We start from the raw sequence: 23,941 nt of genomic DNA, 5'->3' as shown, positions 1-23,941 counted from the left end.
GACCATTCCATTTTTTCAACTTAAACTCATTAAAGTTTAAATTTAGTGAGAAAGTGGGTCAAGTCGACCAGTGACGTGGTAAGTGATATATTAACTTATGGAAAATACATAATATGTAAGACCCCCCCCCCCCAAAAAAAAAAATTAAGTATTAGTGCCAACATTGTTTTCAACATATTTTGATGTGCCCAAACCGACCCACATATCTTGTATTATTAAATACACATTAATATAGTAAATAGGAATATTGATCTACAAATATAGTGATACTGGGTAAAGGAGTACCCACTTCAAAATTTAAAAAGGACAATTGTTCGTTTGGGACCTATGATAGGTACTTATTGTAATATTATGATGGATAAAGCGTCGGTGGCTTGTATACATGATGTGCCGATTGGTCTATCTTGCTAAAAGGACTTTCGATAATTGCGAGTTGGATAAAAATGTTTGTGATATTATTAGCCCTGCGTCAACTGTTTTGACGACTTTTTATTGCATGTTCCTTAAATAATTTATAATTAACCAATTAAAAAAAAGTTACAAAAGATCATTCAATCATTATATAAAATAAATGTAAATATATAGCGAATATTTAATATTCTCATAGTTGAATATTGTATTTTGTACTTTTGAAAATATTTTTTAAACATAATTTTTATGAGCAATTTATTGGCTAATGACCCCCTCGGTTGATTCAATCCATTACAGTAGGGTCTCGATTATCCGAACACAGGCTAATCCGAAAGACGCGGTAATCCGAACGGGCTTGAGAATTATCTTATCGCCATAATATGTACATACTACATAATATGTACATATTATGTATGTATTTATAAATAATATTTTCCGGTAATAAAGTTTTTCAATTATGTGGGACAAGGCTACCAATTCATAACGGGAACCAATGTACAAAAAAAAATCAATATTTTAAATGGTAAAGTTCATAATTAATATTAATATTTTTATGTATTCAATGTCTTTTGAAATAACGAGTTTTTACACGATTAATACAAATAAAAATAAAATTTCATATTTTAAATAAAAATAAAATTGATGTTTTTTTTTTTAAGCCATAGGTAATCCGAACAAATCGCTAATCCGAACGACCCCTTTCCCCAATCTCGTTCGGATTATCGAGACCCTACTGTAGTTTGTTTCGAAACGATTTCTTGTAGTTGGTTTTTGGTGTTGGGTGTTTGATTTATTTGAATTCATTGAAGAAAATAGAAGCTTCCTATCCTATAGCTCGTCTGCTAAGCGATCTGTCGAAAATGTGAAATATTTCCAGTCTGATCGTACGCAATTTTTCAACGATAAATCCCGCGTATCGTCTGATTTTCTCCGACGGGGTGGTTGGCGCGACGGTAAAAAACCAATTTCAAATCACCTTGACGGTGATGGTCGGCGTAACGATTTTTTCGCTCGTCTCGGGGCATTCCCGCTCCTGTAAGGGTGGGGGCGGCACGCGCGCGCACGCACGGCCGCTCGACAGTGCAGCCCGCGGACGGCGACGAGTGTGAGGAGCGAGCGAGAAACACCGTTGGTGGGGATAACGCCGGCTACCGTCTGGCTGGGTGCGATTTCCTTTCACCGACGTCCGCAACCGCTGATATACCGACAACACCGGGAGCTAATCCGCGTCCCGTGTCGCCGCTCGCCAACCGCTCTACGGCTGCCGCAGTCCGCAAGCGATTCTCGCGATCTCGTTCAATCGACTGCCGACATCCGTGCCAGCAAGTTCACCGCCGCCGCAAGTCACTCCACGCAGCTCTGGGTTTCTCCGTATCCAAGTGTCCGGCACCAAAGTCTTGCGCCGCCGCCCGCGAAATGTCAACGTTCGACCGTTTGGGACAGTACCCACAGGGTTCCGGCGTGTCCATATCGCCGGCCACCGTCAGCGGGCTGGATCAGCTGAGAGATGGACGGCTGAACAAGGTATGCGAACAGCATCGACGTACATTTTGATTTATTCTTCTGTTATTTCCTTCGGTTTTGACTATTTTCGAGTGAACGTTTTCCTTTTTTCTGACGACGATTCGTCGCGGTACGCACGACGCTTGCGCGAGTTGCGCGTTTTTCGGCCGCGGGAAATTCAAAAATTGAATTCACTCACCTTATACTACTTACCTACTTACACACGCCCTAACACTGAAAATCTGAAAATAATCATATAGGTCTTACCCATTTGCGTTTGTACATGTTATATGTGATCTACCTTATTTGTTTTTTTTTATTCAATTAAATATTAATATTATGTTTATTCAATTCGTAATAATAACACGATGGAAATTTTTCTAAGTTGAATATGATTTTTTTTTTTAGTACCTATAGTGACTAATAGTGATAATAGGGATTTTCAAATTATTTATAGGTACTTGTAAATTATTAATTCTTTAAACTGATTATTATTTGAGCAATATTTCCAAGCTATATCTTTTATCAAATAAAAGCATATTTGCATCATTTTTCTATGGTAGATAGATAAGTAACTAATAATTTTAAAAAAATTTTCTTAATTATGATTTACATAAAAAACAGTTTTAATTTTCTGTACCTATATTCTACCTAGGAGTTATTAGATATAACAAAATAAGTAGGTACAATTATATGTATATTAATTTAAATATATTTATTAAAAACTATGATTGTGAATTGACAATATTGTAGGTACCTATATATAGACTACAATTTTATTTTTTTGAATAAGCTATTTATACCTTAGCGGCACAATAGGCTTATGTGGTTAAAGTCTACATGTAGACTACATAGAATAAATTAAGTACCTACTTAATATTTTAAGGTAAAATATTTAATTTTGTTTAACTAATAATAACATGTTGATAGTTTACTATTTAGGTAATACATTTTTCTCTAATAACCTAAACCAAAAATTCTTTTAACATTTAACTTTTTTATTTACATACTTGTAATGGTATTATAATAATTAATATCTGTTGTTATTTGATTTTAAATATATTTTGGATTAGATATTGTCATAGTAATTATAAATTATAATTATATTGCCAAGTAGGTACTTAATGCTAATGTATCAACAATAGATAATAAATTCAATGCTATATGCATTTGTTTAAATTATTTTTTTAGTTAAAATATAATTGGCTTAGTAGGAATTATTTAGTACGAAAAACTATCATTACTTAAAATTATAACTAATCATAATATTATTTATTAAATACTCATTAGTAGTTTATATATGTTTGAATAAATTGAAAATATTTAGAATTATATCTGAATACTGTTTCAAAACTAATATTAATTATTTTTAGGTATTTAGAATATTTATTTAAATTTTAAATAATGTAAAGAGTATTCCCTATTCATACATTTTTCAAAATAAAATATTAAATATACCTACTTATACAACTAAGTATACTTAATACTTCTATATCATTTTTATTTTTAAACACTATACAGCTTTTACAATATATTACTTATTAATGAATATACATTATAACATATTTATATATATATATATATATATATATATATATATATGTATGTAACACATTGAGTATCAATAAATTAAAATTATACAGTATCACATAGTGAGCTCCTGAAAATTAAATATAACAAAAACGAAAACCTAAATTAGAAAAATAGTTTAACTATGACTAATATTCAAATAATAACTATTGACTAATAGTCAAACTAGACTATTAACTAAAGACATAGCTCTCCTTAGAGGATCATCATCCAAATCATTTTTCGTCACTGGAGCAAGGTTGTAAGGGTGTTATATATTTATATATATATAAAAAAATTTAATATTTAGTATTAATATATATTATATAATTTGGGGTAGTAGAATTATATAAATTATAATAATAAATAAGGAAATAGCAATTTTTGTTTTTAATTTTTACATTTTACTGTGTATACTGCATCAAGAATAAAAATACTGAAAACAAAATGTGTAGTACATGATGGTTGAATATAATAGGCATTATGCATATTTAAAGAAAAACTTGTATATTGTGTATAGTTTTAGAATACAAAAAAAAAAATGAGAATAACAACTATAGGTTTTTGTTTTATGAACTTGATTATCATGAATCTTACTTAGAAATAACTTGGATAACCTGTTATCATGAAGGTCTTATTGCATATTATACATACAATTTTTAAGGATGAAATAATTTCCGATTGAGATAGATTTGTATTATTTTATGTTATTGTAACCACAAGAATGAGACTTATTATTTGTGTACCTTATTATGTTCGTACTTAAATTAGAAGCCAGAATATACAATTATGGTGGCTTGAAAAAAACCACAAATCTTAATATTTGTATTTTAGTAAATTGAATTCATAACCTAGTGAGAAAAATAGGTCTTATCTTATTTTAATTTGTTTAGTATTTCGTGTTGTTAATTTTACAGAAATGTATTTATTTAAACTCTTTACTTCTTAACTTGATATCATAATTAATAAAAATGCAATGATTCATATAATATATGCACTTTAGCCGACATTGTTATAATCTAAATAGTCAAGTTAATTAGGTTTCTAACTTTCTAGTAAATTGTGATTTTGGTATCTTATTACTATTATGTATTCAATTTACGTATCTATATATTTTTTATGTACACATATTATTATATCTACTATTTAATGTATCATTAACTTTTATAATTAATATCAATAATTAATGGCCATCATGGTATCATGTTTAACTGTGGAATTGGCATTGTATATTTATAAAAATAACTAGAATTTGCAATGAAGCATATTTAGTTAATTGCAAGTCATTCATGTTTCATATTAGTACAACAAAAAACAATGTCACATGTTCCGTGTTTAATTGATTTTATAACGCAACCAATACATTATGACTATTTCGAGATTCTAAATTTACTATGGAATGTTTATTAAATTTATTTAAAATGTAAAAAATACCAAAATATTAAATTAAATTAATTTGTAATTTTCACCTTAAGGTAAAACATTTTATCCAAGCCTACCTATTCAACATTCACATACATAATGTATTAACTATGCCTTGTGACTATTTACATTTTACCTGTATTATAAATATTATGAATAGCCAACTAAGTTATTATTGAGATTATGATACAGTCACAAAGAATAATTAGTTTTTAAATATTTTATATTTATATAATATAATATTTTAAGATTATTATGCATACTTTTCAGATTTTAATTAATTTGTTTAATAAGGCAATGTAATAAAATAAAATTGTATGGATAATTCTGTACATAATTTCTTAATTTATGTTGTTCTTTTGATCAACTGTTGGAAAACAAATTACAAAATAAATCTACCTAATGTATAGTTGATTGAAATCAAAGATATTTTATAAGTCATGATAATTCAATTTCCTAGTGAAAGTGAAAAAAAATACACTACTGAATGAACATTTTTTTAATAATGTTAATGATCCTTTACAATAAAAACTGTTGGTACACATAAAGTTGTGTAAACCTAAATAGGAATATAATGTATTTTATTTTATATTAATAGCCAATTTTAAGGTTGTAAGTACCTTTGAAGGCCTTGAGTTCATACTCTATTACTATTTATAATAGGCATGCATTATTGGCTTTCAGAATATATCAGGGTTGGTATGTTTAGAGAAGTATAAAATTATATTGTTTTTCCAAATGAATTTTATATAATATACTCTGTAATACAACTTAGAAACCGGCAATATTATAAAAATGTCATTGCTTATTATTTGTTCCATAAATTTTTGTGAATGTTGTAACTTGTCATTCATTAAAGAATAAACATTATTAAGATAATATCATAAGTCATGAATTCATGAACTATAGTGGCTAGTGTTAATAATAAAAAAATGTGCCACTCTCTTAACATTTATGATACATATTATTTAATTTTTCTATAGGCACAAGGCACCTGACACATTAACACAAAATGGACTTATGAAATATGAGTTATGACTTTTTATAATGTTATTGCATAATATATATATATATATATATGTATGTATGCATGTATGTATGTATATATACATAACAAAAAGGAGAGCAAGTTCATGAATTGATCACATAATACTATATTATTAGGTTTAGGTATATGATCAAATGTATACATGTGAATGTATAAATGAACACAAAGGAAGGAAAAAGAAATGTAGGTACAATGACTGTTAACCTTCCTATGTATAGTATGTACTGATTTTCATTTCATTTTATGGATGTAGATGTGTAGTTAAAGCTCAAAATTATGTGATTTTTATTGTGCTTAAACAGTTAGTTTAATTCCTAATAAAACGATTTTACTTGTCAAAATGTAAATAAAATATGTTTTATATTGACGGTTTTCTTCTAACACTAACCGTTTTTAAATATATTATTGAATACTATATTTTTACTAATCGGTACCTAATAGGCATTGAATTATTAGTTCCACTGGATGTCATTACTAATCAATACCTTCTCTTCAGGACATTAGTCATGAAAATATTCAAATAAAAACCTGTACAATATACGACTGTAGTCACCAGTCAATATAGTCAATATAAATTATATACAACCTAATAGGTAATTGACGACCTTGCAGGTGTTTAAAAGTACGACGTTGTTTATTATGCGCGTGTTGTATGTTACCTATACATGTTATGTTTTTATCATAGACTTATTTTCTTCCCACAGTTTCTTTCAATATCATTTAAAAAAAAATTTAGATCAATTGGATATTTTGTTATTTTACAATAAGTGGTATTGGTTAGCGGTAGTAGACCTATCATTGACTGTTGTGGTTAAGTACACTTTATGTATTGTATTATTTCTCTCGATAATATATGATTTATTTTGATGTATTATTATAGTATAGGTACTAACACTATGGTTCATAATGAAAAAAATTAATTTTACTTTTGTCGATCGTGTCAGTCAACAATTTTAAAACATCGATTTTAATTAAATTTACGCAAAAATGCGATACTTCTAAAAATCAATTCGATATGAGTGAATGATGTAACAGCTACTGCATAATGCATATTTACAACAATTTTTGATAATTATGTATTATTTTTGTTGATTTTTATTATTGTTATTGTTATTATTTGTCTGGTGTCTGTAAAGAAACAATTATTTATAACCATTGTTGTGCTTAGGATAAGGAATTTAATATGCTATTCAACAAAATTAAACTCAATATTTAATTAACCTCCCTGTGACCTATTATACGTGATTTAATACACCGAGGCATACAATCTTTTGTAAAATTTAAATTCTTTTGTATTTTTACAGTTAAGTAATCATTCAGTAAAATGCTTTTCAATTTTAAGATATTATACTTATTATTATAATATAGACTTAAATTATGTAATCATTAGACATCGATCAAGTATTCTACGATTAAAATGTGAATTTAATTAGCTAATTTAGTTGATATTAATGCTTTTAAAGGTAGCATATTATTCTATTATTATTTATGCTATCCTTATACATTTTGAATTTTTGAAGAACTTTATTTGTTTGACATTGTTAAAGCTTTCAAACTTTTGAATAACCATCAAGCATACAGTTATAAAGTATAATATAAACTGTGTTTTAGTAAAATGTATACATGCCTAATGTAGTAATATACCATAATATTATGGTGTGCTATGCACGGTACTATGCAATGTAACCGTTGCATGTGGGTACGAAATGGTATCAGTTGCAATATGAAAGTTCTATATCGATTAGAATGTAATTTCGAAAACTTAAAACGTATTATACATGAAACATTATAAATATGTATCTCATTATTGTACTACGCCAAGCTTAAACTTCTGGTGGTATGGGATAATATTTTGACGGACGAATGTATATAGTTCAGAGGCCAGTGTCATTGCCACAAGGGCATTACAAAGGCAAATATGATACACTTCTCGTTAGTTGCTTTATTAAAAATATTCTTCTTTAACTGGGTAATATATAAAACGTAATTTCGTTCACATCATACCTTATACTAAAACGTATTTAAATTGTTCGTGCATTGCACTGTCACGGATTCAATAGTTTACCTATTACTGACATTAAAACTTGAATGATACAATATCAACAAGTCGTGCACAAATATCAGAGTCATAGTCTATATTTATGGCTATTCATTACGGATACCTACCTATCAAATAATTATGATATTGTGTTTGTCATTAATTATTTAATACCTAAGTAATAACACATTTGTCAATTGATTTTTGAAATGTAATTGTATATCCACAACAGTGACACCGTATTTTATATTTGTATGGGTAAGGTGAACATTCCTTTGTGGCTATAAAATATAATTATAATTTCACGTAATATAGTGCAATATATTTAGGTACATAAAAATAAAATTGATATTTTGAAGCCTTAGAGCAGTTGGTTAGCGTACCTACATATACCTATATTTTATTGTTGTAATATGCATGCATATTTTATAAGGTGTAGGTAGTTACAGTTTTTTTTTTAATCTTAATCGCGTTCCTACTTAGTACCTAATAATATCCATACGTTCACTTTTAAGAATTTCATTTTTAACCCATTATAATAAGAATAACCTACCTGTTGTTATTGTCTATATGGTAAAATGGTGTAATAAAAAATGAGAGCTAATATAATCTATAGGTACATGAAGGAAATTGTTTATTGTTAGAAAAAAATAACACATTATAATGTTGCCTTATATCCACATTGTAATTTCTGTCTTGTATTTTTTCAACATAAGAATTAAGTTTATGAATTAAATAAAAAAATGATTTTGTTTGTATCATATCGGTATTTCATACAATTTTAATTTTTAATATTAAATGATTACATTGAAATATTACGTGTTTATTTAAAACACATAATAAACCAAATTATATAATAATAAAAGAATATATACATACGCGATGTAGGTATATAAGATTGATGGCAACATAAAAAATATATTATATAAATAAAGATAGCATAACATAATAAATGAGTTATAAGCTGTAACATAATTATTTTTCATTTAGTATATTGTACTTAGGGACTCTTATCTCTGATCGTTGGTTTGAACTTGAATGTTAACCTTTTACTTCATTAATTAATGTAAAAATGTACCATATTTATACTTTAAAATTTAAATACTTTTTAATTATTTGAACTTTAATTATTAAATTGAATACGATTTCGTGTAAATTAGTGTTTGTTAGTATATTAATAATATACGTATAGAACATAAGAAGTGATAGAGCTTATCGAATATATATCTATTGATAATAATATATATAGTATTATTATTAATACCTAATCAATAATGAATTAGGCATAGTAAAATAAAATTATAAAAACATTTATTAAATTTTAAAAGGAAAATGATATGATAAATATATGTACCTAACATTTATGTATATATTATCATTATCCAACTTATTAATTTAATATGTTTTCCATTTTTAAGATTCTGATCGAAGTGAATGAATTTGTGGTATTTATAATATGTTTTGGTGTAATTCAAAAACTTATAACTCGTAGACACTTGAAATATTCACCAAATATTTATAATAGGATTCTTCATTGTATTCTAACTATTTTTACTAATTTTGAGCTACTTATAGCCATGAAGAAATTTTAAAATTTTGTAAATTATTTTAGTTATAATCTCCATAAAAGTTATCTTTACCAAGCTAACATCAGATAAATTATAAATAGAAGATACTCAATAGTTTTGCTATCTTTTTCAAAAATCAAAAATGTTGACCGGAATGTTACTACGCTATTCGTAAAGATATTTTCGATTCTTTCTATTTTTTTTTTTTTTCATTTAACTATTAAAACTATTATTTATAAAATAAATTATGCTAAGGTGACATATAACGTCTCCGCTCACACACAATGTTTACAATGATTTATCATTTAATTCAAATATAACACTTCAATAAATTATTACGACTTATAGGTACTTGTCTATCTTTTTTATTTAATTTTTTAACAAAACATGTGCACGAGTAAAATGTATTATAAGTTTTATTTTATTATTAAATGATACGTCATTATAAAATATTACAAATTCTTTGGCTTACATTTATCTTAAATTACAGTTTTAGAAATCTAAAGTTTTGCAATTACCTATATTATGAGTATGTTATGTAAGTTGTTGTATCTAAGCTAGCTGAACATTGTGTAGTGACCCGTGATTGTATCTTACATTAACTAGCAGAATTTAATGTTAAAATAAGTTTCACTATTCTTTCTAATCGCGTTCACCCACCCATAAGTATTATTTATACTGATGAAGTGCGCCTATAAACTACCTACTTGTAATAAAATCAAAATAATACAATTATCTTTGTTGTTTTCCTTTTTAGTTGGCTAGAATTTAAAAATAGATATTCTATAGATTATACTATTAATAGGTATACATTATTGAACTAATGTTAATTTTAATCGGCTAACAAATTAAATTTCGTATCAATAATAATTAGTATATCGATATCTTATCTATAAAAATTGTCTTTGTATTTTTAATATAACTAATATTGTAACAATGAGGTGCATTTTATTAAGTGATTTGACCCAACGAATAAAATTTGTGGTAAAAAATCCAAAAATTTTCTACAATTTTCTAAAAATTCTAAAACGAATCAAAATAAAGTCATAATTCAAGTACAGAAAATAATAAAATGAATATGATGGTGTAAACTTAAAATATCTACAGTTAATCATTTTTGAATTAGATATAAAAATAAAAATAAATATAAATTTCGAACTCTAAAAAATTTGTAAATTTTCGTGATTTTTACACATTTTATCAAAATTCTAACTTCAGGTGCTCGTGAATAAAATATTGTGGATTTACGCTCAATTAAGCTAACATAACTGCATTTTTCGATTACTGATATATTACAAAGAATATTTATCAGTTATTTATACTAAATGCGAGCTGTAGCCTGTATTACTTCGGCACGAGACAATTAAATTTTATTATTTGGAAAATGTTCATGTTCCACTTGATAAATAACTTTTTTTTTACATTTTGTTATATTAAGAACTTCAAAATTATGACAATATAAGCATTAACTCACAAAAAAGAAAATTAAATAGGTTAATAAGTTGGCGTAAGTATATACTAGCCACTAGGAGGTATCTACGGTTGAGAAACGCTGATCTATGCAAATATACTAATATAAATACTAATTTTGTTTTTATATTTTTCTTACCTACCTATTTGTTATGTATCTACAAATTACAAGCATTGATTTTTAATTTGGTAAAAAAACATAGTTCTACCTACTTATTGCTAAATCATTTTAAATGCTCTGTATAAATGTGCAATTCAACTACTCGTGCTGATTGAAAATATATTTTCAGGAAATGGCTTTCTCCATCGAAGAAAGACAATCCTTGGGCATTCATGGGTTACTACCACCACGTGTTAAAACGCAAGACGAACAAGTCAAACACGCCTTGGCCAACATCGAACGATTTAGTGACGACCTGAATAAATACATTTATCTAATGGGTTTACAAGTAAGCATGTATGACTATGATCTAATCCTGCTGTTCTTGTCGACTAACACCATCAAATGTACGGTTTTGGCAGGAGAGAAACGAAAAACTTTTCTACAGGGTAATGGCTGAAAATGTAGAAGCATTCATGCCATTAGTGTACACACCAACTGTTGGATTGGCGTGTCAAAAGTATGGACTTATTTTCCAGAAACCCAGAGGACTATTCATATCCATCCATGACGCCGGTCATGTCTATGATGTACTGAAAAATTGGTAAATAAATTCATCAATCTACTATAGGCCGAGGGAGCATCGATAATATGATATTTCAACCCTTTGGTCATTTTGCAAATTCGATGATCTTATTTGTATAAAAATAAAAATCGGCTCTTTAGGGTCGTAGGGATGCCAATTATAATGTTATGTTCTAGTTACCTATGTCTCATGTGCTATTATCTACTTAATGTTTAGTAATACCTATATATTTGTAAATCTATACATTCATTACAAGTATTTGGTAGCTATGGTTACCAACAGTTAGACAATGTTCTCAGAATCGTTTTTCATGGTAGTTTTTTCTACAATGATTTATCGTTGAATTCAAATTGTACACATCTTTCAAAGTAACCTTCTCGATTACGAGGTAGCACTCAAAACCTACAGCAGTGCGGTTGCCTATTTGATAAAACTTTTTCCATTTCCTAATAAGCAGAATATTCTAATATTTAATGTAGGTATAGGCAAAAAGGGGGAAAGCAAATAACCACTCTTCTTTGCAGTAGGAACCTAATGTAAAACTTCATTGAGTTAGTAAGTCATTAAGTCACTGCGTTATGTTTATGTATGTATTATATATTTATATCTGAATTTAATGATAAATTATTGAATACATAAAAAGATTCTGAGCGATTGTGGAAAGGTCTATTATGTTATAAAGAGTATATTGTATATTATATATCGGGTAGGTTTTAGAATAGAGCAGTGATGAATGTATTGATTTTACAATGCTATGTGTGCTTTTTTGCTATTATTATTTTGTTGTTGGTGTGTCTTTTTACACAATAAGTAGTCAAAATAATGTTTTGATTTTAAACTTTGAAATTTATTCCGGTGGGAAAGTTTCTGGTTGATGTATTCGGGGTGTCAAAAATCGGTTTTCAAAAAAATTGATTTTGGTTTTTGGTGTAATTTATAAAAATTACCGCAGACATAAGAAATTTTCATGAAATATTTGTATTAGCATTTTCTATACACCATAAAAATATTTTAATTCATGTTAACCTATTTATAGGCCATATCAATTGTTTAGGACTATCGTTATTCTTTATTGAAGAGTTATTAGCTCAATATGACAATATATTCATCGCTCCTTACGCGAATGAGCGCACATTTAAGATTAAATTTCGGACAAGTCACATAATTTAGAATTAAATTTCAGATAAGTGTTGTCAACTAGTTATAACTTATAAGTATAATATACCTAAAGTTTAGAGGATCAGATTAATGGACAAATATTTTACGGGGTAGCTCTGTGTGTCATTACACTCATCTAAGTTTAAAATACCGAAATATGAAATTAAAAAATGTATTGTCATTCAAAAAAACTTAAAAATGATAAAAATAGTTATCACTTCAAATTGTGTAAAAAAAAAAATGTTAAAAAACATAAGTATTTTATGATTTTATTATATACAGGATGTCCCGCGAGGATTTACCCATTGCGATATCTAACGAAATAATGCAGATATCAAAATTCTGGTTTTATAATAAGATTTACAGGGATAAGAACTACAATTATTTCATTTTTAAATTTATTTTAATGTTTGGGTAAAAAAGTTGAAAAATATATTTTTTTATTTAATTATTTCTAAAAAAATTAAAGATAGCCATTTTGTAGAGTTTATTTTTCTGAAGATATTGACGTTTCAAAATTTTGTTTTCATATTTAATATTTTTTCTAGTTTTGAAAAAATAAAATATGATTAAAAATGTATAACTATTAGGTCCACGGAAAGTATTCGGCGGTATGGGAATGCGCGCGGCGCGGCGGGTCACATGTTTGATACATTACGGTGTTAAAATATAATTCGCATTTTTCTCGAAACTAAAAAAAATATTAAAAATCAGGAAATTAATGAAAATAAAATTTTGAAACGACAATATTTTCAGAAAAACAAACTCAACAAAATGGCTATCTTTAATTTTTTTTGAAATAATTAAATAAAAAAATAGATTTTTTAACTTTTTTACCAAAACATTAAAATATGAAATAATTGTAATTCTTATCCCTGTGAGTCTTATTACAAAACTAGAATTTCGATATCATCATTATTTCGGGAGATATCGAAATGGGTAAATTCTCACGGGACACCTGTATATCATATATCACAATATCATGCTGTTAAACTAATCACTCAGAATATGAATAATTTTACATTTAAATCTACTCAAGACCATATAATAATATTGATATTCTGTAATGTATAGGCCTGAACAAGATGTTAGAGCTATCGTTGTCACTGATGGTGAGAGAATTTTAGGGCTTGGTGATCTTGGTGTCTACGGAATGGGAATTCCTGTTGGAAAATTAGCTTTATACACTGCTTTAGCTGGTATCAAACCACACCAATGCCTTCCAGTCACACTCGACTGTGGAACCAATACTCAAGTAATTTTATTGTTCGAAAATCTCTAAATGTTGATTTGTATTATATTTTTGACTTTTAATGAATACATTTCAACAGGCATTGTTGGACGATCCTTATTATGTTGGTTCTAGGCAAAAACGTGTCACCGGTCAGCAGTATGATGATTTCATTGATGAATTTATGCAAGCTGCTGTGAAACGTTATGGACAAAATTGTCTAATTCAAGTAATGTTTGTTTTATATTTATTTTCCAAAATGTTTTGTTAGATTTTATTAAAATATATATTTTAGTTTGAAGACTTTGGAAATTCTAATGCTTTCCGATTTTTGGACAAATACCGTAACAAATATTGCACATTTAATGATGACATTCAAGGAACTGCTTCCGTGGCATTAGCTGGTCTTTTTGCTTCTCTCCGTATCACTAAAACTAGATTATCAGACAATGTGATTCTATTCCAAGGAGCTGGAGAGGTACCTAATTCATTTTCATAGTTCATAAAAAAAATATTGGGGGGTGCCCTACCTACTTTAACCAGTATTAATTTTAAAAATTATTTATATTGTATTATCAATGGAAAACATTTTACAGGCAGCATTAGGTATTGCTGAACTATGCGTGATGGCCATGCTTAAAGAAGGTACATCTTTGGAAGAAGCAAGATCAAAAATTTGGCTATTTGATTCCAAAGGTCTTGTAGTCAAAGATCGCCCTGAGGGTGGAGTTACTGGACATAAAGTGGAGTATGTCAAAACTGTAGCCCCTGTCAAAGTACTTGCTGAGGCCATCAGAAAAGTTAAACCTACAGTACTCATCGGTGCTGCTGCTATTGGTGGAGTGTTTACAAAAGAAATTATCCAGGAAATATCATCTTACAATGATCATCCCGTCATCTTTGCCTTGAGCAACCCAACCAGCAAAGCTGAATGTACTGCAGAGCAAGCGTACACTTATTCAAGTGTAAGTTTTAGCCATATTTATAATTCTCATTAAAATTGTATTAATTGTATAATATTTACTAGGGCAAAGCCATATTCGCCAGTGGTTCTCCATTCAACCCGGTCACTTACCAATCAAAAACTTACTACCCAGGCCAAGGAAACAATTCATATATATTCCCTGGAGTAGCACTTGGAGTTATTTGTGCTGGAATTAAGACAATATCCGAAGAAGTTTTCATTATTGCTGCTCAAGTATGGTTCATATTTTATGACATTAAAAATTCATTATTTGGATGTGACTTTAACTTTTTTTTTTCTAACTTTTTAGACATTAGCTGCACTTGTGACTGAAGAAGATTTAGAAAACGGTAGTCTATACCCACCATTGCAGTCCATCCAAGAGTGCTCTTTGAAAATCGCTGACAAAGTAATTGATTATGCATATAAAACAGGTGTAGCCAGTACATTCCCAGAACCAGAAGACAAAATTGAATTCATCAAAGCTCAGCTATACGACTACAGTTATAGTTCAGCGTTGCCACCATTGTATGCTTGGCCAAAACAGTAATTTTAAAACTGAATTTTCTTTTTGAAGCCCAATAACTAAACAATAATGGCTATAGCCCCTTGTTACGCCCATACAAGGTTATCATATAACATATTTACACTCAATATACGAAGTTAGTAATTCTATTAATATTAACAACTATGTTGTTAATTTTTGTTGACATTTTTTTTCTTGGGGGTAGGTGAATAGTTTTTATGTTTTCTTGGTTACCTTATCTCATTTTATAATAAGTTGTGATGTACATTTCATTTTGTTGTGTGTTTGAGTTTGTCGACAGTAGTAGAATTTTATTTGTTTTTAATTCTATACTTTTTATTTGTTAATTAAATTATTCACACTCAAGAACATAATATTGTTGTAATTAATAATACAACAATTCTCAAAATAAAATAAAATCTTATATAACTAAACAAAAACTTGCGTTTATAAAAATAAATAATTCATCATATTATTTGAGAAAATAAGTGTTTACCTAAGAATCACACTTTTTATACTTTAATGGGTAAGTTATGAAATGCTTCTAATAAAAGCAACGAAACATTAATGATGTTCATCCATGTAATTAATTATGGATACAAAGTGGTCAATGTCATGTGTATAATATGAATATAACAATATTATAATAAGAACGGACATGGTCTACTTTGATACAAAATAAAGGCTTGCTACATGCAAGTGTTATGTGTGATTGAACCAGTTTACATCAAGTTCTAGATTGATTATACCGATTAATTATATTTTATTGTTACTTTTACTGCTTATTATTCAGTGTCAGTCAGAATATGTAATCATTAAATAATTCCTCACTTTAACAAATAGATTTAACTATTTTAATATTATGATATATGTATTGATAATACCAAAATTAATCTTCAAACAGAAACATTAAATTAAGGACACATTTTTTTTTTTTCTTTAAACACAGAGATAAAAGCTTTAGGAATTATAATAAAAGATCAGTAGTTATATTTCTGTAATTATTATTATTTTTTTTTTTTTTTGGGGGGAGGGGGGGGGGGGGTTGGGGGAGCTATTAGATTTATTGTTGAGTAAATTGTAATTAAAGCTAAAATTAATTTTACAGCACTTAAGAAAAAAATAATAAATATTACAAGTTTATAATTTTACTATCTCTGAGCATATTTGATAAAGGATATGTTTTTAATACAATTTAAAAATTTGCAATAAAAACAACTACTTTAAATGTATATACATATTTATTTTTAGAGCTTTCAGTATTGTATTGCATTCTCTAAATCTTTAAGGTAAAATTTCTCTTTTTTATTAGTAAATATTTAGTACAAAATACAAATTATTTAGTATAAAAATATAAGTATTTATGGAAACTGTGAGAGAAAAAAGTGTATATATGTACATATTAAAAGCGCTTAAATGCATGTACATTTTATATTTACTTTTTAAGCACAATAAGTAGATTTTTTCCATTAGTAAACCTATCATCATTTTTTCCAGTGGCTACCAATAAACAAAATAGTAACAAGACGATCTCTGCACTCAAAACAATACCAACGACAAGTTAATAGTGGGGAGGTATACGGGGTATGACGCCTAGGTGTCATGGTAGAAATTTTTTTAAGGCTGGGAGGATGGATTGATGCTTCATGATAAGCATATAACAGTAAACTAAAATATTTACTATCACATAATAATTATATCTTTTGCATATTATAAAGGGCAAAAAAGTGAGTAGATACTAAAATATATGTGAGTACATCATGGTTTCTAGATGTTAACCATACCACTAAAGGTTAATATATAGTTTGCTAATGATTCAATGTCATTGAATCTAACTTCATAATCTAATTTTACTCTAATACTTAAGTCAATGCAATGTTGGTAGTATTGGTACAGCTCTGATATGACTAGTAAAAGTCCTGACTGAAGTATCATACATGTTAACCACAAATTTTCTATTTTAATTGTAAGAAATTTAAACAATATATTATAGTCAATAAAAGTATAATAATATAGTGTTAATAATTTAGACAGTAAAATAAAATTTATGAATCTGATTTAAAGAAAAAAAAAAAACAGTATAAACTTGTTTAAATCATAAAAAATCACTTATAAGAATAGCTGAATACAAATTACTATTTGAACATAACTAAGAATTATTTAACTATTAATTAACTTATTATAAAGATATCAATTAATATTTACTTATATATCACTGAAGTATATTTCATTGGAACTTATGGTGTGACCAATACTTATCATTTCAAGACAATCCTCATATAATTCAAATGGCCGTTTTACATTATCAAACAATAGCTTAATAAATGAATATAAATAATTTAAATGCTGACAACAATCTTCCAATTTCACCGACTTTGTAAATTCCACAAACTTTTTGCATTCCGATGACACAATATCTGCCATACTAGGGTTCAAAATATTTCTAAAAACATATATAAATAATAAAATTTAATATTTAAACATATAAGACAATTAAAAAATTTAAGTTACATAACATACAATGTAGAAAGACGATTAGGTATATAATGACATGTTGGCCAATTCATTATGCAAGGCTGGCAATAGCATTTAAAGTAAAAACATTTGTTGCAAAGATCTTGTCTTGATTTTTTATCTTGTCCTTTAAAGATTATTCCATAAGTACCAAACAACTAGATAGCAACAGATACAAGAAACATTAGGTGTTAATTTTAATGATTTAATTTTCTAACTATTTATAAATAAAATAGATACTCTAATGATAAACATATTATAATCAAAAAACAAGGTTACAAAAAAAAAAAATTGTTTCAACATACCTATTAAATTTCTGTTTTATTTTAGATATATCAGGCAATGTACATAAACAGAGATGTGTACTGCCAGATATTATTACAAAGACATTATTTATTTTACAATCTTATTGTTTCTATAATTAATATAAATTATATATTATAAGTGCCTATACATTTTATATAACGTGCAAAAATAAAAATAATAGTTTGATATTGTCATTCATTACTTTTATCATCAAACCAATAAAGACTAATATTACTATTTACAAATGTAAAATAAGGGAAAATAAAAATTAGAACCGTCAAGTGCGTACATTTAGAAAGTTTATTCCCACAATTTCTATGTAAACCTTATACAAATGTTATTTTTTAGTGCAAGAATACATTATAAATTTCTATAGACAACGGTGACAATCACACCCCAACTGTGATGCTACTGCAGCTCTTGTTCATTATTATTTATTACTATTACACAATAGTCTTAGGGTATTTTTGTGTTATAATTTATAATTTTTTTTTTATGGTTAGGGCTTCGACAACTGAGGTCATTAGCCTGGGGAACTATGGGGGAAGGTACTGTAAAGTTTTCACTCGTGGGTTTTTGGCAGAATTTTGAATGGGCACCAGTGGGTTTCTGCCATGCTCGGTTGGGGGCCGGCGGCCTCACTCTCCAGACATCGCGAAATGCCCAAAGAGAGATGCCGCCCGTGACCGAGATTCGAACCGGCAACTGCGTGCGTCGCAACCGACGCCTTAGTCCGCTCGGCAACTCCACCCCCATAATTTTTTTTTTTTTTTTTTTTTTTTCCTATTAAAAATGTCTATTATTATAGTACTTATTTAAGTTGTAAAAGCAAAAAGTAGCATGTGACCACAATGACCACAGAGGTGAAATTAGCATTTGTGTTATTATAATGCAATCAATTTTAAATTATATTATATTTCTACTACATTATACAATTTATAATTAAAAAATTAACAAATAGTAGCTTACAACTAGACCTAACATCAAATTAATAATGTGTTAATGTGTAGATGTATGCTGAATTTTCATATGATAAACAATGGTGTTTATCATTATTAGATCAACTCTTTAACTCAGTGTCACAAAAAAAAGATAAAAATAAAACCAATTCATTTGAATTTTAAAGTTTTGAGTAATTGTTATTGCAATTCATGCTACCTTCAAATATCATAATATGACAAACAAAAAATTGTAAAATAATAATAATATCTATATAATCACCTGAGTTCCTTTGGGAATTGGTTGAATTGCCTTCATAACTCTTATTCTATCAGATAATTCTCCACTTCGTTTTATATTTGGATCACAAGAATGGTTGAATAAAGATATGGTTGGATACAAAGTTAATGCTATTGTAAGAGTAAGTTGACGCTTTTCTTGAAAAGATATAGTAGGGGCATTGATGTTTAACTTTCTACAATTTAAATCTAAAACAATGATTATATGCACCAAAGAAGCACCCACAGTACCTATATAACATTCTGGAATTTTAAAGCCACTTAATATCAAATACTGCAACATATCAACAGCAATACAGTTAAAAAAAAACAAAACGTCTATCGACAATTTGTTTTCCTTACTATCCAAAGAATAAGCAGTTAAAAAGTTATCAGATTTATATTGACCTGTCTCATCAAAACCCCTTGTTAGAGGATCAATTTTAGATTTAAAAAAGTTATCAACTAATGAACAATATTTTTTTAACCCCATTTTCAAATAGTCTTTTAAAAACCACTTCATTGCAAGTTCATTAATTCTTGTTATTCCTGGTGTTGATTTGATGAAACACATAATTGGACATTCCAAATAGTGTCCTTCTTCGTTGGCTTTATTCATACAGTCTTTATTGCAGTAATAAACCTGAAAATGTATATTAACAATTAAGATATTTTGTATTTATTAATTTTTAATTTTAGATGTATAATAATAGGTATACATAGTAGAAATGTAGATTTTTATTACAGACATACCTATATTAGCAGATAAATCAAAAAAATCATTAGGTAATTTGTAAAGAAATATTCTGTAGGTATAGTCAGAACTCGGAATGATTAAAATTATTTCAGGTTAACACTAATAATCGTTTTACAAAATATTGAATACTTAAGAGGAGGCAGGCATTTGTTTTCTCCGCCTTTATTTTGTTTTTGTTTATTTGTCGTAAAATTAAAATGTTTTAGTACATTAGGCACTAATACAAGTATTTGGTTTAAAACAATTTTGTTAATGTTAAAATTTCCATAACATTATATAGGTAATTATAACTTGTGTTAGAGATTAAAAAAAAAAATATACCAATAAACATTTTGGACAGGGATAAAGAGCCAAGTCCAACTTTAGGCAACCATTATAATGACAAACTTCTGTATTATCTGAAATAGGCCCACAAATGTAAGGTTCGTCGATGGCCACAACATCACCTAAAAACAAATAGGTATAACATAATGTAATCGCACATAATTATTGTTCTTTCAAAAATGTATTTTTTTAATTAAAAAATAAAATTATTTTCCTGGATTGCAATTATTACCCAGGAACACACATTTGTATACATAGCCATTGTAAAATTGTTAAAGTTCTAAAAATGGTATAGGTAGAAAATTCCAAGTGAAAAAATAAACATTGCTGTATTCAAAATTTAACACATACAAAAAAAACTTCAGTTTATTTGAGACCTAAGCAATCCATGGCAGCTAACAGAATTTAAAACAATAATATAGGTAGTATGAGAGTGACCAAGTTTGGATGAACAAATTATTTGGGCAATGGTTTGCATTAATTATATCAGATAAATCATCACTGAAGCAAATTATTGGTTTTGATACCTAATTTATCTTTTCTTTTAAATCTTCAAATTTTTTTCAACTATTCAGGAGTTATACTAAATGTTAAAAAATAATAAACAATGACATACTTACCTGTTTGTTACCACTGTTTATAATAATAATTAATCACAAAAATTAGCTGTAAAATACCATATAGGTAGGTTAAGTAAGTTCTTATTAAACAAAATACAGATATCTCAAATTTGATGTTATGTCAAACTCTTTTGAAATAATAAACATAAGAATAAAAATATAAATAAATATAAATGATATTTCAAACTTGCACCTCAAGTTCATTGTATTATGTAATTTCCTCGGTAATTTCTAATAGGGAACAGATTTTAATGCAAATTTAATTTTTTTCTGAATGTCCGAATACATTGATTTCTAAGCACAAAGTTTATTTCATATATTAAGGAATTAAAAAATGTACCTTTTATTTAGAATTTTTTGACATTTTTATGCTTTAAGTCGTTTTTATATAGGAATGGATAAAATTCGATAAAAATTTAGATTAACATTAATTAAAAAAAAAAAAATAAATAAATAAATATTTATTATGTTTTTACCGATCAGATAAACTCTGACCCCAGACAAAATTGTTATTGACATGTGTAGACACGTATATACATACTTAAGTTATAACAATTACATGCAATTAGGTAAAGATAAGATAAGCTATTTAGCTAAATTGTAATTTTGTATTTAACTGACGAGTTAACTTCATGCATTAGAATAAGTTCTAAGTTAAAAATTGTGTTTTTATTAAATTTAAAAACATTTAAAAAGTTTTTTACAGCATTTTTTAAGACATTACCTAAGTCGTACTTTTTTCAGGACATTTATTTTTATTTTTTAAGGCACTTAAGCCCATCCTCTCATAATGAAATATTATACTTCTAAATTTTTTTTATACCGTTTATCACCAATAACAGCTTGGGTACAATAATACAATGTCACTTACCGGGATTAATGTCGCGGGTGGCATAAACACCTCGTCCCATATTTTCGGACATTCTCAGTTCCACAAAGGCCGATAGTGCTGGAATGTGTTCGTTTCTTCCACCAACCAGTTGCTCGTCAGGACGGGGTGTTTTCATCGTTCTTCTGTGCTCGGCCAACACTTGTTCGCAATCGTTCGCGGCCCTTTCGATCTCTATCCGGAACTTGCGCTTGTTCTCCGCAGACATGTCCGACTCGTCCAGTCGCGTCAAGCACACGGCGTAGCTCTGTATCGCCCGTTCGACGAAGCCCAACAAGCGTTCTGCGTGTCCGGCCCGTTCGTAAAGTTTGTACGCGATCCTGGACGGGTAATTGGAACCCATGGCCCAGCGCGCGTCCTTTATACAAAGATCGTAGTGACCCATATGGAAGTACGCGGCCGACCGGTTGGCCAGCGCGAGCGCGTGGCACTCAGTGGTCGAATCGCTGCCCTCCAAACATTTGGTGTACATGTCGGCGGCCTTCTCGTACTGCTTGGCCTTGAAGAACTCGTTGCCGTTTAGTCGGAGCCTCGCCGAAACGGTGGGTTCGTCGTACTCCATGTCGATGTCCAACGACTCGACCTGTAATTTGTGTTTGCGAAGCAGGGCACGTGTGAACATGAACCGGCTGTTGGCCGATTTCAGCTTGGAAAAGTCCACGTAAACGTCACCCAGCACGTCGGCCATCAGCAGCCGACTGGAGTAGTGCAAAAAGTTGTCGTATTCGAAGTATTCCATGTCGGATCCGTTACTCTTCCTGTTTGGCTTCCGATTCAAGTGCGACACAAACAAGAGTCACCGCGTTGCGAGTGGCGGCTCACGACAGACAATATTATTAATATTATTAATTTATTATTGTTAAATGTCGATTAACGGACAACACGGAATACGGGTTTGCCAACACAAATCGTTTCTTTTCTGTTCGGTGTCGTATGCAACTGCAGTTGGCAATGTTTCTTCCGTCGAATATTTTCATTTAATTTTCGTGAAAACATTTAGGTATAGGTACAAAATATCATATTGTGTATACTGTATAATAAAATAATACTAAATAACTTTTGTATTTCATAATTAGATATTACTCATCATTATTATTTTTATTTTTACTAGCTTTTTGCGTTTACAATTATTGCACAACAATATTATTATAGAGCTATACATTATTTATTTTGGAAGATACGTCCCGGTAAAACCCACCATACTAAATTCAAAATAAAAACGGTAATCGGCGGACGATTTGTGCGCAGGGGCGTGGCTTCGTTATAAAGTATACTGGTAACTGGTCTATCATCGCAACCACGGTTAAAGATATAATGAACATGGACATTGGACGAAAGTAATATGGGCATTGGGCATATAGTCGCTCCGCCCGGCTCCGGTAGTCTGGTCTCCTAACCCGAGGTCCACCGGATCTTAATTTCTTGTAAAATATACTATATATCTATTAAGACTATAGAAATCCTTCGAAAAGAAACCCATGATCACGATATGTAGAGAAAATAATTTATATCTTCTCTACATCGAGTCTATGATGTACCTCTTGGTACAGTCTTAGAATTATTGTCTTAAATAGTTAGCTTAGTATAGAAATAAATACTGAAGTTATAGATGTTTTGTTGATGACATTGTTATTTGTTACTGGTTTTAAATAAACCATATCATTTTTTATAATTTTATATTGCTTGTTTAAATAATATAGTATTTAATACTGGTTTGACA

The 23,941-nt window shown here is 28.6% G+C and overlaps 2 protein-coding genes across 2 annotated transcripts; one reads left to right on the top strand and one right to left on the bottom strand.

Annotated features, from left to right (window-relative positions):
- The first annotated feature begins 1,601 nt into the window (after positions 1 to 1,601).
- Positions 1,602 to 15,756, top strand: Men (NADP-dependent malic enzyme). Its single transcript, XM_015512436.2, has 9 exons — positions 1,602 to 1,935; positions 11,320 to 11,478; positions 11,552 to 11,733; positions 13,948 to 14,128; positions 14,205 to 14,333; positions 14,400 to 14,582; positions 14,701 to 15,069; positions 15,132 to 15,302; positions 15,379 to 15,756. Exons 1-9 carry the CDS (start codon positions 1,828 to 1,830, stop codon positions 15,616 to 15,618), a joined length of 1,722 nt encoding a protein of 573 aa, XP_015367922.1. The 5' UTR covers positions 1,602 to 1,827; the 3' UTR covers positions 15,619 to 15,756.
- A 1,842-nt stretch (positions 15,757 to 17,598) lies between these two features.
- LOC107164563 (protein-lysine N-methyltransferase SMYD4-like) lies at positions 17,599 to 23,283 on the bottom strand. Its single transcript, XM_015512425.2, has 5 exons — positions 22,204 to 23,283; positions 20,710 to 20,834; positions 19,636 to 20,274; positions 18,115 to 18,266; positions 17,599 to 18,037 (listed from the first exon to the last, which is right to left on the bottom strand). Exons 1-5 carry the CDS (start codon positions 22,958 to 22,960, stop codon positions 17,800 to 17,802), a joined length of 1,911 nt encoding a protein of 636 aa, XP_015367911.2. The 5' UTR covers positions 22,961 to 23,283; the 3' UTR covers positions 17,599 to 17,799.
- Between the last annotated feature and the right edge of the window lie 658 nt (positions 23,284 to 23,941).

Source organism: Diuraphis noxia, unplaced genomic scaffold (assembly GCF_037042655.1).
Source record: "Diuraphis noxia isolate RWA-SAM2 unplaced genomic scaffold, SU_Dnox_SAM2 contig0003, whole genome shotgun sequence".
NCBI classification, from domain to species: Eukaryota; Metazoa; Arthropoda; class Insecta; order Hemiptera; family Aphididae; genus Diuraphis; species Diuraphis noxia.
This window is presented reverse-complemented; position numbering and strand designations above follow the sequence as displayed.

Bases quoted from the DNA above. Each gene is read 5' to 3' on its own strand.
- Men (XM_015512436.2), top strand. From the start codon at position 1,828: ATGTCAACGTTCGACCGTTTGGGACAGTACCCACAGGGTTCCGGCGTG. The intron at 1,936-11,319 runs GTATGCGAACAG...ATATATTTTCAG, and splicing joins GAGATGGACGGCTGAACAAG to GAAATGGCTTTCTCCATCGA. The intron at 14,583-14,700 runs GTACCTAATTCA...AACATTTTACAG, and splicing joins TATTCCAAGGAGCTGGAGAG to GCAGCATTAGGTATTGCTGA.
- LOC107164563 (XM_015512425.2), bottom strand. From the start codon at position 22,960: ATGGAATACTTCGAATACGACAACTTTTTGCACTACTCCAGTCGGCTG. The intron at 20,835-22,203 runs GTAAGTGACATT...ATTTGTTTTTAG, and splicing joins CACCCGCGACATTAATCCCG to GTGATGTTGTGGCCATCGAC. The intron at 18,267-19,635 runs GTGATTATATAG...GTTGCTATCTAG, and splicing joins CAATTCCCAAAGGAACTCAG to TTGTTTGGTACTTATGGAAT.